This window comes from Ixodes scapularis, unplaced genomic scaffold (assembly GCF_016920785.2).
Source record: "Ixodes scapularis isolate PalLabHiFi unplaced genomic scaffold, ASM1692078v2 PGA_scaffold12__126_contigs__length_90152505, whole genome shotgun sequence".
In the NCBI taxonomy this organism is placed as follows: Eukaryota; Metazoa; Arthropoda; class Arachnida; order Ixodida; family Ixodidae; genus Ixodes; species Ixodes scapularis.
Window position 1 is genome coordinate 8,927,358 of NW_024609838.1, and position 15,860 is coordinate 8,943,217.

At 50.8% G+C, this 15,860-nt stretch overlaps 1 protein-coding gene across 1 annotated transcript; it reads left to right on the plus strand.

The window, feature by feature from the left end:
- Positions 1-10,636: 10,636 nt before the first annotated feature.
- Positions 10,637-12,771, plus strand: LOC115315629 (phospholipid-transporting ATPase ABCA3-like). Its single transcript, XM_040208809.2, has 3 exons — positions 10,637-10,700; positions 10,760-11,112; positions 12,406-12,771. The coding sequence occupies exons 1-3, from the start codon at positions 10,637-10,639 to the stop codon at positions 12,769-12,771; spliced, it is 783 nt and encodes a 260-aa protein (XP_040064743.2).
- Positions 12,772-15,860: the final 3,089 nt, after the last annotated feature.

The window sequence follows — 15,860 nt, forward strand, 5'->3', positions numbered from 1 at the left end:
GGACAGAGGCTTTTTGATCACTGAAGAGGTCGAAGCTGCAGGGGCTAACCTGAACATTCCACCTTTCCTTGGGGGAAGGCTACAGCTCTCCCTGGAGGACGAAGCGAAAACTAGGGCGATTGCGAAGGTCCGGATCCACGTGGAACGAGTGATTGGACAAATGAAGTGTTTTCGAATCTTGAGGGGTACTTTCCCAAACAGTATGAGCAAGAGCCTGGACTCTATCTGGAAGGTCTGTGCTTTGCTGTGCAATTTCACGAGAGAGCCACTGCTCAGTCGAAGCTAGAGCTGCAGTCTTGTGGCTTCGTAGATGGTCGTGGAGAAAAAAGAGGCCATATCTCTCTATCTAGCTCACTTCAGCTCCGGCAACTTTTTGTGCCCACACGCCCTCATGACCCATGACGACCATTAGCACCGACTACGGCCCTCGGGACTTTCCTCTACCCAACGAAATGGACTCACAACCCACCGAGGCCACGCTGGCTTCTCCCGCTGTCTGAAGCTTACCGCTCAATGCACCACCCACAGCCGGTGCAACCACTCCTGCCGTCACGTCGCTTCTTGATGCACCACTTGTTGCCGCGTGAATTCAACCTGCGGTCTTTACTCAGAATCCATTCTCCATCCTCGGCGACGATGATCCCGAAAGCAAGTTGTCGCCCCTCAACAACAGTTGCCACATCCGCACTGCCGCCAATGAAACGAAGCGTGCTCGTGGCATTTTTTTCTTCGGCGCCGCTGCGACTAAGCTTACCACCTCACCCCGGTGCATCCAACGTGACTCGAACCCTGACTCGTTCCCCCTGGAGGACGGATGGCATCCTGTCTCTCGCCGACGTAAGGCGGCCCCGCCCGCGGCGCCTCCAGCAGCATCGTTCTGCAGTGAGTTCTCCCACACTGTCATTCTACGGCCGGCCAAACCATGCCGCATCATGGACGGGGTCTTTCTTGCCATTGACTCTGCAGTTGCTGCACAGATAGACCTCAGGTCTCCTACACCATTGCAGCCCCCTACCAAGTGAGGTACCTCGACTGCAGTAATCAACTTGCAGTTGATGCTGCTTTGTCTCAAGTGTGCGATGCATTCCTCAATGTAACATACATCCCGATCGGCACTCTGCAGGTCTCCGTGCAAGGCTACGAGGCCATTCGCCGTGGCCAGGTTCGCGGATTCATAAAAAAAGTCTGGCGACCTGGATTCTGCGTCCTAAAAAACCTTCATTGCCGGAAATCTGCTATCCTCCAGGCCGGTCCTCTCACAAACTCTGGGTCGGCACTCATTACATTCGACGGCACCAGCCTCGCGTTGCCCAGTGCCCCAACAGCACCCAAGCCAACGGCACAACACAGCGTCGTCAGTTGCCTTCATCAACATCCAAAGAGAAGCCGGCGTCACCACCAGTGACGCCTGAAACTAGCTCCTGCTCAGCAAGCTGTGCTGTTATCTGCGCCCAAAGCCCTCATCGCAGCACCGAGGTCTGCGAAGCAGAAGACTGACTCCCGCCCGGTGCTCGCCACAAAACTCCTAACGCCGGCACACAACATCACCGCCGACCTCACACAAGTCCCAACATCAGAACCGCCTCGGACCACCTTCGCAGAATCAGCGAGAGCTGTCAACAGCACTAGTGAGACGCCTGCCCTACTTCCGTCAGGGTCAGACTTTACTGGCTTGCAACAACAAATCACCCTTTTCACAAAACAAATGCTGGCAGCCACGCAGCGAATTCCGACGATGCAAAACTCGCTGTTTACTCTCGTGGATACCTGCACCCGTGCAGTAATCGGGCGCCTCGCGATGCAGGGCATCATTCCGTTCGGCGGCCCCCCACTATCACCACGCAAACATGGTTAGCGCCCCCAGGATTGTTCAGTGGAACTGTTGCTCGCTTAAACAGAAGAAGGCAGACTTCATCGAAAAATTTTATCTTCACTCGTCATCCGACATGGCCGCTGCGTTTGCTCTACAAGAAATCAACGGCCCCCTCCCTTCTTTGCCACAGTACGATGGACTTGCTCCGAACATTGAGACTAGTGCCCCCTTGCCTTGGATTCGTTCCGCCCTGTACGTTCATCGATCAGTGTGCTTCACTCTTCTCGACACCTCACAGAGGTGCTCTGCAATGACCAGCGTTACGGGTTGCCGCCAATTCCTCAACGGCCCGTTTTTCTCTTCTCTGTCTATGTGGCTCCAGACACATCGCTAAACCGCTGGACAAGGCAGCCGCTAAACATCCCTTTTTTTAAGCACTTCGCCCGTCTTTATCCAAAAGACGACGTTCCCGTTTGCGGTGATCTTAATGCCAAACACACGCATGGGGCTACGACATTGACCTTCCCCACGGCACGCGGCTTCTTGCAGACCTCACAGGGCTGAAACTTTCGTTCCTCAACATCCCAGACACCCCCACACGTATCAAACAATCCTCCCAACAGCAGGACACCTGCCCCGACTTTACCTGTGCTCGTTACCCTCGACGCTGGAGATGGCATGTCGCCGGCGACCGCCTCGGCGGTGATCACCTCCCCATTATTTTACGCTACGACTTCCTATCCGCAACCCTATCTCACTGTCGCGCCTGCTGCGACACATTCTTCACTAAGTGGGACAACTTCCGAGCAGCTCTTTCTTCTGTCATGGAACTTGCTGGCTTTTCCGACATTATACAAGCTATCCAGTCCGCCCACAAGTCTGCCACAAAGCGGCTAACCGTACCGGACGATGCCGCTTTGACGAGCATTTACTTACTGGACCGCCGCATTCACCTGTTGGCCTGTTACCGCCGTTCTCGCAGACCACGACGACTCCTCAAACCTTCACATAAACTCCAAAAGACTATCTCGTGCTACACTTCGGAACTCGCTTCCAACTGCTGGACTTCCCTGTGCAGATCCATCTCCGGCAATAGCCATCTTTCGAAAGTTTGAAGGCTCCTCCGTTCTCTCCTCGGGGACCACAAACCTAGGCAATTTGCTGCCACTGTTGCCCTTCGCAAAGGTGTCTCTCCCGAGGAGCTAGCTGAACGGGCCTCGGACGTCTTTTTTCCGCAACCAGCGCAACATGACTCTGGATGCTACACTTGTGTTCACCCTGTCACCAAGCTCTTGGGATGGATTGCCCGTTCACCCTCCACTCGCAGTGCACCTGGCCCCCAACAACGTCACAGTCGGGCAACTTCAGAACCTCCCTACGGCACTCAAGGAAACCATACTCGCCGAGATCAACCAGGTGACTCCAGACTACTGAAGCCCCAGGAGTCCCTGATCGCTGCCACTTGTCTCATTCGCCCTGGAAGCTCCCGAGAAGATTAAAAGCTTTTCCTCTTTTTATGCCCAAACAGCAGGGCAGATATGGTGGCCACTTCTTTGGTCGTTAAATAAATGTTTCAAAGCAAAGGTAGATGGTCATGATGAAAGAAATCAAGGACGTTAGGATTCCTGTCAGAAGTACTCAACGCAATAAAATGTTGTCCAAACTTGCCAGGTTTTAATTTTAGATTGGTTGCACACTACACGACAGAGTAGCGAGCATTTGATTATTCTTAATTTTTAACTAGGACTGATTAAATTAATTTCAATACTTTTGGATGTTTTATTTTAATACACACATATCCTCTAAAAAGGGCGGAAATGTAGTGGTTAATAAAGAAAAATAGACGTAATGGTGGGGCCACAGTCGACTCCTAGCAGAACTGTTTGGTGGGGCAACAGGCAGACTGAGATTAAAGCCCCTCTATCCTGGGAAAAGTGGCGCCATTCATTGTTGTGGAAATTCTCGAGACACGTACCGTGTGCCACTTCTGGGAAGGACATGGCGTCTGAAATCTAGCTCAGTGCTGCGCTGTGTCGCCATGATCTTCCCAAGGGCTGCATGTTGCACGTGCCTCGTGCATCGACGCACTTTGCGCTACTTTTAAAACATGAAGGGGCTTTAACTGAGATGCCATTGCGTGTGCCACAGGCAAAAATTCAAGATGTTGAAAACAAGCTGTTGCATTGTAAATTGTGCGAATTACTAAAATTCTCCGTCAATATGCCCCAGCAAATGAAGATTAGAGGGTTTACAGATTAAACCAAAGGAAGATGTCTGTCACCCCAGAGGAAGAACATGTGGGGACCTTGACGTGCAACCAAAATTTCACCATCAATAGCGCTGAAATCAGTAACGACACTACCGTAAACCAATTTTGCTCCCAGGTGGGCCGCCGGAAGCGGCGTTGGTAGCCACAGCACATGGTCGTTGTTGGAACTTTCGCGCATAATGCAGAAGAGGATCATGCCCTCTTTAGGTGTCACACGCTCTCATACCATCTTTAGTGTTTGTGTGTATGGCGCGTGCTTTGGACGGTTTCACAACTGACGACCACGCGCATGCTAGGCTGTGAAGATTACACGCTGGGGCGTGGGTTTGTAAACAATGGAAAAGTGTATGAAATTTAGCATGCACAGTGCACAAACTCTATTTTCAGTACACAAATATTGCGACTACTATATCGGACAGAGGTACGCGCTACAGTTTGCAACAAATTCTTGTGCCGACATGAGCAGTCTGAGGCATTCCAACTACTTGTCATGACAGCCACTTTCAGTTCACAAAAGTTGGTTTATTATATGTTCTCCAAGTCTTTGGCATTAAAAATGAGGTTGATTCCTTTGTGACACTGCCGTGCCGGGCTGTGGCCGGCGGTGAAACTGCACAGCCCACCAGCGACGGCAAGCAACCAACTGAGCGTCCAGAGCTAGGAACCAAAAGGCACCTTTATCACACGAGGCAATGGCTTTTTACACAAGACGTGGGCACAGTGTTTGCAACCCGATTACCGAAAGTGTCCAAACTTGGCACTAGCACCGCCCGCAAAATCCCCCCTTTAGAATGTTCAAGGAGAGTATCGGACACCTTGGCTGTGAAAAAAAACAAAGTTTTACAGATTGAGTCTCTTGGGAGCGACCACTTGTCTTCCAGAATGGGTTGAGTAGTGTCGGCCCGTACCATCACCACGAACACGTGGTGGTGATGCTGGACGAGGCACATCACGATGACGCGAGTAGACAGGTCCACCTGAGGCCGAACCGTCGACGGAAGCTAGGGGTGACGCCGGCCTCGGAGAGACACAACAGCACCTGCCGCAGGCGTTGGTCATGTTCCTTTTTCGTTCTGCCGAAGACTAGGATGTCGTCGACCATGTTGACCAATCCGTCTAGGACTTCCAAGATCCACGCCACCTGTCGCTGGAAAAACTCAGGGGCCGACGTGATGCCAAATGGGAGTCGGCAAAAGCAATAACGCCCATACGGCGTAATGAACATCGTAAGCTCTTGAGAGTCCTTGGAAAGCTTGACCTGATGGAAGCTTGAGGTAACTTTGAGCTTCGAGAAGACTGCCGCATCGCCCAGAAGTCCCAGGACTTGATCGACGGTGGGGAGCACATGACGTTCTCTCGGGACAACTTGATTTAATTTTGTAAAGTCGATACAGACACGGTAACCTCCCGACGACTTTGGAACCATGAACAGTCCAGCGTCCCGAGGTGTGGGGTTGGTGACACGCCGAATGGCTCCGTCTTGCTCCAGTTTGGCCAGTTCTGTTTGCACCACCTCGCGCAGGGGTATCGGTATGCGGCATGGAACACTAAGTGAAAACGGAACCGCATCCGGGCGTAGCCGAATCTTGTACTCCTCCTTGAGCGTGCCGAGACCTCTGAAAAGTCCCTGCGGTGCCGGCACTTTCATGTCGTCCAAGAACTTTACCACACCCAGAGCCTGGATGGCTGGGAACCCGAGCAGGGGCATAGAGAGGGACTTGATCACGTACAGACGCTGATGACCGGTCTTGCCTCGCCACAGGAGGGTAGCCATGAAGTACCCAATGACTTTTAGCGACTGGTCTCCTGGTGCTGTCAGCAGGTCGTCGACCTTGTCCAGATGATGAGGTAAGTTCGGGAAGGCTTCCGAAACAGCAGACGCCTCCGCGCCGGAATCTACCTTGAATATCGCCGTGTAGTTGTCGACATTGACCTCAACGTACTTGGCCTTGGCCTTCTCAGTCTCGAGGATTGCGTGGAGCGGTAAGGAACGCCACCTTGCTCTGCTTTCGTTTCCGAGCGCAACAGACGTCCGCGAAGTGGCCCTTCTTCTTGCAATAATTGCACAGAGACTGCCGAGCAGGACAGTCTGAGCGTGTGTGGGGGGCCCGACTGCAGTAGCTGCAGGAACCTGGGTCGTTATCGCCAAGTGAAGACACTGCTGATGCGTCGTCTGACCGTTTTGTTGTCTTGCGTTGGTGCGTCGGACCATGACAAGACTTGGTGGCGTCAACGTTGACGGTGACCTGGACACTCTCGACTCCCGCGAGCAGTTTTTTTCTTTTTCGGCGTCTTCGATCTGCCTCACCTGCGTCCACGCGTCCTTGAGGCTGAGCTTGGCTTTCCAGCAGAGCTGGCCGGACAGGCGTTCGTCGCAAAGACCAACAACGAACCGGTCGCGAACCAGGCGTTCTTCGACTTTGGGGGACGGGTAGTTGCACCACTTGACAAGCTTGCAGAGCTCGGCGTAGTAACTGTCGACGCTCTCTCCCGGCTGCTGAACCCGCTCGTGGAACCTCGAGGACTCTTACACCTCGTTGACGGGGTACAGGAAGTGTTCCGAGAAGCGCTTGACCACCGTGTTGTAGTTGTTCAGGGAGGCGGCGTTCAAGCCGAACATGTCGAGAAGGACCCGAGCCTCGGGGCCCATGCAGTAGAGAAGTGTCCGCACCTGAATGTCCGGTGGTGCTTGGCGAAGTACGGAGGCATAAGCGTACTCCTCGAGTTGCGTAAACCGGGTAGGCCAAGAACCGGTGTTGTCGAAGTCGAAACCAGCAGGCTGACGTACGGAGCCGCCCACCCACGCGGGCAGTGTTTGCAACCCGATTACCAAAAGTGTCCAAACTTGGCACTAGAACCGCCCACAACAGACACTACAATTTTATGATCAACACTCAGTCTTTCCGATATTTAAAAAAAAAGTCTGTCAGGCGTGGCACCATAACGTTCACCCAGAGTGCCTCATCAAAGGGCACCCGTGTGACCCAGCAGTCTTTCGCCCAGTCAACAACAAGGTCACACCACTCCAGTCCTGTGAGCGCAAGTTGTCCTGTCACCTGGTAGTAGTGCTTGTGCTTTTTGTCGACACTCTTGTCCGCATGGATAAACTCCACAAACCCTCTGCTCATCACCTCCTCGAAGGTCGTCAGGTTCGCATCTATCGCCCGTGACACGGTCTTCACTTCGACTAGTCCGTACTCCTGTATATCTTCGTCCCAGACCAGCCCGTCTGGTGATGCCCCCAGCATGGGAAGGCCAGGGTTGATGCAAAGGCCAACACTGAAGACTTGGACCTTTTGCTTGGCCTTGTAGCGCTTCAGAGCAGCCGCCTCATTCTGAAGTCCCGCCCTCATGTGACGTGTCGTGCCATGTCCGCCCGAGAAAATCGTCCTGAGAAACTTTTCGTTCACGGGTGCTTGTCGTTTGACGATGTCTCCGAACTGTGATGCCGTGATCCTTTTCTCACGTTCCGTGTGCCACAGCATACTTCTGCTTTGGCCACGTGTCTGTTCCTCCAGGTGCTGAGCTTGTGTAAGAGTCAGGGTGCATGGATCGCTTGGTGGCATCTGGTGATTCCAGCACTCTTTTATGGGCAAGCTGATCCGTGCTGCAGAGGCCCCATCATCCGTGTTCGAGTGCTCCTGAACCTTCCTTGGCAAGGGTGTGAAGGCAGCTTCTTCCATCACGTCCGCAAACATTGGGAATATTCCCTTCTCAATGAAATCTGTATGCAGCCTCTTGACGGTTGCCTGCGCCACGTCCACATGCACTTCCGTGGTTTTTCTCGCACTCTTCGCCTTGTTGCTAGAGTCGTGCTTGACGAATTCTAGTTCGTTGAACGACACCGTACTTGCACCTCTCTTTGAAGATGGGCCCCACTGCCTTGCTCCCTCAGTGCAGGCCAGAGCATCCGGGATGTAGGACCTTCCCTCCCTTATCAGGTCTAGCATGTGCCAAAGCAGTGCTGCCACATGCTTGCACACACCGCCTTGTCCAGCCTTGCAGGAACAGGAAGCCTTGCTGACCTGCCCATCTTGGCAGAGCACAGCATGCACTGCGTATCGCTTCGTAAGGGTCATGGAAGCCTCCACGTTAGCCTTGACAATTGTCTCTGATGCACTTGTGGTGTGGAGGAAGATGTTCTGCACTTTGTGGGCCTTGAACATTTTGTAGCCAGAACTTGTGTGCTTCTGTGCTCCAGCTGCTTGGCCATGCCCTTGGATGTGGCTTTCCGAGAATGCGGAAGGAAAGTCCTTCAGCTGCTTGGTCCAAGGTCCTGCTGGAAGTGGTAGCTCTTGCGGCTCTGGTACATCCCGTGTCGCCATAGCCTTCCCTGAAAAAAAGGCAGCTCAGTCAGCGTTTTAAAAGGAGGACGGAAATTTGACCAACACAGTTTTTTAATGGGTTTGGTGTTGTTTTGACAGAATTAACCTAAACTTGCGAAGTAAGAGTTCATCTAGGGTAACAACCCCTCAAAAAAAGCCTGCTGTAAACTTTGTGCTAAAAAAAGAGCGTTTGCTATTAGGCAAACATGCCAGCTTTTGTAATCTACAACTTCTTGTGCACTTTCGAACATTACACAGTCGAAGGAGCATTCTGAAAGCAAGCCACGCACTGGCATTGGGGACAAGCATCTCCAGTGTCACTGAGCTGCTTGTTGCTGCTGCCCTGTCAGTGTCCATGATATAGTGCAGCTCTGAATACGAAGAACGCGTTTTGACCATAATCCGTTTCGTGCCAGCAGCATAAAGCTGCTGGCACGACCGTGAAGTGTTGTACAGGAGTGGCAAAGACACTCCAGCTTTCAATGCGTCAGTGTTCGTCCAAAAGAAGCAGTTCGCAGAGCCACTAAAAAGTGTCTAGCATTTCATATGCACGCGCTTGCGTGAAAACGGGATGATCAATAAAGATATGCACTCGCGGGACGCTGTGTTAGCGCGGTTCGCAGGGGCAATCTTGCCTCACCACAGTGAGCGCGCTAGCTGAACTGTAATTTCGATAAACAATGGAATCTCCCCCATACTATGCATAAAACGCAGTCAGAACCCCTTCTCCCGCCGCGACGAAGAACCGAACGCGAAGGATGTGATGCTGCGCGGACGGTTGTTGACGAGCGCTGCCGAGGCACGCCGACCGCTGGTACAGCTTCGCAAGCGTCCGAAGGGCAAAAAGATCGCAACGACAAAGCACCGTCCCGAATGTTGAGCACGCAAGCAGTACTCGATATCCCACGCTCACATTTCACAGGGCGAGCGCATCACGAAGCGAAGGCATGTCGGCCTTCGCTTCGTGATGACTACTTTATTTCTCTGCTTACAGCGGTGACATTTGTAGTGATGTTCGAAACTGCTCTCTCGCGACCGCACACGAGTTAAATGAACGGCCTAGGAGCGGGATAGAGCGTAACGGCAACAGTCAGTACTCACCCCGGGAGCGGCGAACGAAGCGGCGTGGTGTCCGTCGACGGCCGCGTCGAAAACGATGGAATATGCACAAAAACACGTAATATACAGAAGAAATACAAAGCGCTGAACGAAATAGATACACTTATGAACAAGAAAAATACACTGGAGTAGATAAAAAAGAGGATTATTAAGTATAAACAACGAAGATGAAAAGTATGTCTAGGGCGAGGTGATGCGATTCCAACGGAGAGCAGCCAGACGACGGGGGCCGACAGAACACCGATCCCAAGATTCCTCGCGCGCGCGCCGGGGCGCTTGGGAGAGACTGCAAATGGTCTATTGCGATGTAGGGCTTCGGTCGCGATGTCACTTTACCAGATGACGTCATGAAGTCACGTGATATCATGATACTACGGGACAGGTTGTCACGTTACTTTCCGGCGGCACACCATGTCCGCTAGGGGGCTTCTCTGTGTATGACAAAAATGCCACTCTTTGAGCAGACATTCGCGATGGTTCTCCCAGGAAGGGGGGCAAGATACATAACTGCATTTAACAAACCTAGGAAGAAAAAGATGAACCAGTCTTGGTGTTAATCCACATTACGGTACCGCACGATACAAAATACAGCCACAGCGATATCTGTGACAAGTCACAGTGAAGTCGTTGGGCATCGGGATCTCCTTCACGCACGGTGAAATGTGCGAACAAAAGTGTTCGGAATAAAAAAAGACCTGTGACCATTTCGTTACGAGGGCTTTTGTGTCTTTCTTTTTATTCCGGAGCGTGTGAAAGTGCGTTTTCCGGCACGAGCTCTTGGGATTAACAGCGCCACAACGACATTTTGTTAGCGGCTTTTAGTTTTAGGGAGCGCGTGCAGAGGCCATCGGGTGGCGTAGCTCAGGGGTAACACCTCCGCTCAGAACGCAGCAGACCCAGGCTTGATTGCCGAGGTCGGCGGGCGATCTTCTACAAAGATTTGACGGCATCAAGGACGGACGCTCTACATTGCCAACTATAACAACAATGGACGTCATTTTCAGTGCTGGGAAGAGCGCATAAGAGCTATTATTGTAAAACAAGAACTTGCGGATGAAAATATCAAACATCACTGCCTTCGATGCATAGTTTGAATCATCTGTGGCGATCATGAATTCAAGAGGGAAACGTTTTGAGACCTGCCTGGTTCCGAAACGATTCCCTTGTGGGGAAGGCAGGCCCTGTCTTCGTGTAGTATATGGAACTGAAGCCGGTATTCTCCCCTCCGCTCAGCCTTGCAGAAGAACGGCAGCGCAGAACTGCTCCCGCCGCTAGGGCCCGGCTACGAGACCGGCTTCTTCGAGGCAATCACGCTGGTCGCCGAGGGCTTTTTCTACCTGGGAGTCTTGTTCCTGACCGACTCTCAGCTCCTGCACGGTATGGTCTGGCACCTGAACCGGAAACTGCTCGGGACGAGTGACGACGACAACGACGGGGACCGAGGGCCGCGCCTGGTGGTGGCGTCCATGGACCCGGAAGTGGAGAGGGAGCAGAAGCAGGTCGAGAAGATCTTTAAGCTCAGGGAGTTCAAGGACGTCATCATGGTTGTGAGGGGCCTGACCAAGTCGTTTGGATGCATGGGCAAGGTGAGTGGCTGCCGCGTTTTTGAACTGTCCCATGCGTTTCCTTCCGCTCGAAACACGTGAACGATAATCACTGCGATTAAGTAGTAACAACTATGAAGAAAACGCCTCAAGGGGTGTCTAAACAGGACACTACAAAACGCACGACTCCGACAAATCGTGAAAATTGAAGCAGACGCTTCTATTTTTACGATTTGTCGGAGTCGTGAAAATGTTTGCAGGAGTCGTGAAAATTGTTACGATCACGACTGCTCTCCTCGTCAGATTGACGTCACAGACCACCAGCGTCTGTCTCACCTCGCCAACGCCCTCGCGTACCGCCGTCGCCTCGGTTTGAAGGCCAAGGAGGTCCGGCTTCAGGTGGATTTGGGACATTCCTGCGTCGAAGGGTGCGTTTCGCCCTCCTCGGATCTGCTTTCTTTGTCGAGATTCACTTTCGTCGTGATGGTGTCCGATGCGGTTCCGTATTCTGATCGGAGGCCTTGAGCGATTGACCGGCAGCCAACAAAGCGTGTGGGTGGCTCTCCGGACCCACGTGATGAGCAGAGCAAGGCCGCCGTGGAGGAAGCGAGGGGGAGATTTGACGGGGGGAAGTTTCCCCCCCGGAACTTTGACGGAGGAAAATTTCCCCCCGACGACCGGAAGCGGAGCGCGGCACGATTTGCCGGAGTCGTGAGTTTTGTAGTATCCTGTTTGGACAGGCCTTCACGGGTAGGCCTTGTTTTATGGATCCCTGAACTGACCCAAGCGGCAAACACGCTGCAGCAGACGCGTCCGGCGTCACCGCGTCTTAACGTCGCACTCGTTGTGTGAGACCCTATGCGACCCACTGGCGGCAATGCTGACGCGATTCAGGCGACGCTGCGTGATTCCAGTGGTGGCGACGTTTTGGAGAAAAGACGCATGCCTTGTCTTTTTAGGTGGCATCGGTCAACCACACGATAACGTTGCCACCACCGGAGCGCATCAAGGATCTGTTATGCCCTTGTTACATGGGCACCATTAGTTAACCAAAGTTAACGGTGCCAACAGCTGCAGTATAGTTGCCAGGAACTACTAACGATATATTTTAGCGTAACGGCGAGTTAGGATGCCCCTGTGACATCCTTAACAACAGTTAAGTGTGACCTCAGTTGTGGTTAACTCCGGTTCAGGGTGCGAACTGCTAAACCATTCTTAAGCCTAACTGCGGTTTAGGATGCCCATGTAGTCACCCTTGATCAGATTTAAATATCCGTGTGAATAGGGTATTACATGTGTATAACGCGAGAAAGGGACGCTGGCCGCCTTCCGCAGAAAGGCCTCGAGAAGACCAGCTTCCTCCTGCGCACAAACGAGTGCCTGGGCATGGCGGGCCTGAACGGCTCTGGCAAGAGCGTCCTGATGAAGCTCCTCGCGGGCGACCTGACGGCCACGGGGGGCAACGCGTATATGGCCGGACTCACGCTCAGCGGGGACCTTCGCCGTTGGCAGATGGCCATCGGCTACTCGTGCGACGGCCGCCTCGGTCTCGTACCCGTGCTCACCGGGGCCGAGATGCTCGACCTGGTGGCCAGGCTTCGGGGCATCTCTCCGGTCGCCAACCGCCGACTCGTCGTCTCCAGCACGCTCCTGCTGCTCAGCCCGCTTCAGGGGGACAAGCTTTGTGGCGACTACACGTAAGGCACATGGCAAGACTTGTACATGACGCTACAAGTAAATTGTTACTTGTACCTTGTTACTTTTTTTTTAAAGTAACGGCATAAAGACTCGTTTACTTTTTAAGAAATGATACATAGTAACGTATTTTGTCTGCTTTTAATGGAGTAACGAGTAACAGTATTTAGTCACTTCTGGAAGAGAATGTGTACAGCACAAGTGCCGAAGCTAGTTCTCACCCGAGTTGGCGCCTGTAAATTGCACAACGAGAAAACGCTAGATAAACCAAAAAAAGATGGTGACAGAACGTGCCAGCGTACCCACTGTTATTTTTAATTAAACGCTGTGAAAAACTTTTAACTACAACAAATACCGGAACCAGCTGCCGCTTCATAAAGAGGGCAGATTCAGAGTAAAAACAAAATAACACGTTACGTTCATGGTGAACTCACGCGTTCTTTTTTTCTTGCTTTCTAATGTAACATGTAACGTATTTAGTTACTTTTTGAGTGAGAAACGACCAAAGACATTTAGTTACTATATTTAAGTAACGTGGGCAAGTCTGATTGCAGATATTACCTTTCCAAACGCGGAAAATAATACACACGTTTTTTTTTTTTTTTTTTTTTTTTTGTAAAAGACATGTTTTGATGATTATGTTTCCTCTGACCGTGTCATTTAGCCCACTACTTTCGTAGATTTACTTCATTTGCTACCCGTGTGGCCTACGTGGAATTAGATGCGTCATTTTTCACTAACACGCTGCTTGCATCCCATACAGAAACGATTCATTAAAAGAAACCTAATTAATTCGTTGCTGACGCTCATATTTTGAATTTCGTTTTTTCGATGTTGGACATCCTGACATCCCAGTCAGTTCGTGACATCGTTTTGCTGCAGAAATTATCCGAAGTCTCTTAGACAGGGTGGGGCTGATGAACTTTACGACTTCGTCAATCGGTGCTGGGCGTTTTCGATCTGCTGAGCCAGCAATCTCGTTGGCTGTGCAGCGACCTAACGATGCTCTCTAGTCACAAAAACCAGCGTTTCGGCGTTTTATTTTATTTTTTTTTTTTTAAAGCCGTCAGTGAACATAATAACACCTGGTGGCTTTTATACTCTGTTTCACGGTAAGTCCTACCGCTGCCCCAACGTTACGGTCCTATACACCAATACAGTGTTTACAACACAAGGCCGCTTTGCCCACAACAGTTGTGGGTGCTGCGCGTGCGCAGAAACCCAATTCGAGAGGAGTGATGCGTCTGCGCATGTGCAGTAACGACAGCAGCGCCACCGCATCTGCGTGACGTCAGTGAGTTGAGTTGTTTTACATCATCGGCTGAATGAGTCACCAGGGCCCGTTTGCTCGAAGCGCTAACCGCGGCTAAAGTTAGCCGCAGTACCTAGGAGCAGACTTGTACGTAATCCGTTACAAGTAACGAAATTACTTGTAATCCGTTACATTTATCGGTAATTTAGTAACGGAATAATTACATATCTGCTAGAGTAGTTTTAAAGTAATTCCCTTACATATTTTACGTAACGGATTCCTTGTAATCCGTTACATTTTTTTTAGGACCAGCCCCCCCCCCCCCCCCCCTTCCTAAAGAAAAAGTCGTTTTCATTTTGGTAAAGTTGAGCGCAGTGACACTGTCACGCGAATTGACCAGCGCAAAGGGAGGCTTGGCACTCTTCAGTTCCGCAAAGCCTTTTTTTTTTTTTTTCTGCAACACCAAGCCCCTGAACCTAACAACAATGTCAAAAGATCCAAATAAACATTTCTACAAAAAAAAAAGGGGGAGAGTGGGGGAAGTTATATCCGTTTTTGTTTTGGCGTCTTTGTTTTTTTCTTTGCGATCGAAGGCGGGGAGAGGAAGACACCAAGGAATTGTATGCCTCCTCGAAAAGTTCAAGGCGTTAAGTGCACAGACAGGAATTAACAATGTCGCTCTCAGTTATAGGGACTAGGATCATTTTCATAATGTCACAACACGAGGCAACGCGCCGTCTACTATAAAATCCACTAAAAGAGATGTGATAATATGTGACGGTGTTATCGCCACAAGCATCCTCGTTCGTCGATGCTCACTTATCATCTTCTTTTAGAAAACAGGATGTATTTTTTTCCTGCTTCTTTCACCTTATTTGACCATGTTTTAAAAGCTATTTACTTTTTTTGTAGTCCAACTTTTAGGCTTGGCCCACTTTATTTGTGAATTCCAGCCAGGTTATCTGCATCTCAGTTACCCTTTTTTGTGAGTCAGCTTTTTGCGAGCACTTCGAAAATGGTAATAGTCTTCCTTTTTTCTTCTTCCTGTTTTTTACCCCAGCAGGACGCATCTTATCTCAAGCAGATAGTTTTACAAATAAAACATAATGGTGGCTAACGTAGACTTGATATTCTGGGCTTGAGGAGAGAATGAAACTCGTGAGTGGGGCCATTGCGCGGCTTACTTAGTTCTCTGCCCTTCGCTGCCCGTGGCATCAGCGGACGTCTATCTGGAGAACACCGGAGTAAACTGCAGTCGGTTCGTGCTCCGTGAGTTTTTGAACGGCACCAAGAAAGGTACACACGGCAAACGTGCGTTTACATTTCCTTGTTTTAACCAACGTTCTAATTAATTGTTGTTATGAGTGTCCTGTTGTTTTCTTCTCGATTACTTATATTTAAATATTGGAAACTTTTTTTTTGTAATTCACCAACGTCTCAACCGAGGCTCGACCTGTTCAGAACCTAAGGGAAGAAGAATATCGAGCCAAACCTTATTTATTATTTAATTATCACCTTACTGTTACCAACTCTACTAAAACTCAAAAATATCCGGCAACGGCTGCAACGGCGAAGCTTAGTTCTATCTTCGAGGTAAATAGTGCTTCCCTTGCTTCGCTGAAAAAGCTCAATGCAGAGCATGAACCATTCGTGAGGAACAATATGGCACTCCCATCCAGTGCCTCAGCTCAAATGGTGTTCAGCGTAGCAGTCGACACATTGACTAAGAAATAACACAAAATGTCTGACGAGTCTTTTGAGAGTCAGCTATTGCTCAAAATACGCAAGGTCAATAAATGGAACAGGTGGCAACAATAAGAACTTGGATAACCTTCTTCCCTTT

Bases quoted from the DNA above. Each gene is read 5' to 3' on its own strand.
- LOC115315629 (XM_040208809.2), top strand. From the start codon at position 10,637: ATGAATTCAAGAGGGAAACGTTTTGAGACCTGCCTGGTTCCGAAACGA. The intron at 10,701-10,759 runs GCAGGCCCTGTC...CCCTCCGCTCAG, and splicing joins ACGATTCCCTTGTGGGGAAG to CCTTGCAGAAGAACGGCAGC. The intron at 11,113-12,405 runs GTGAGTGGCTGC...CGCCTTCCGCAG, and splicing joins CGTTTGGATGCATGGGCAAG to AAAGGCCTCGAGAAGACCAG.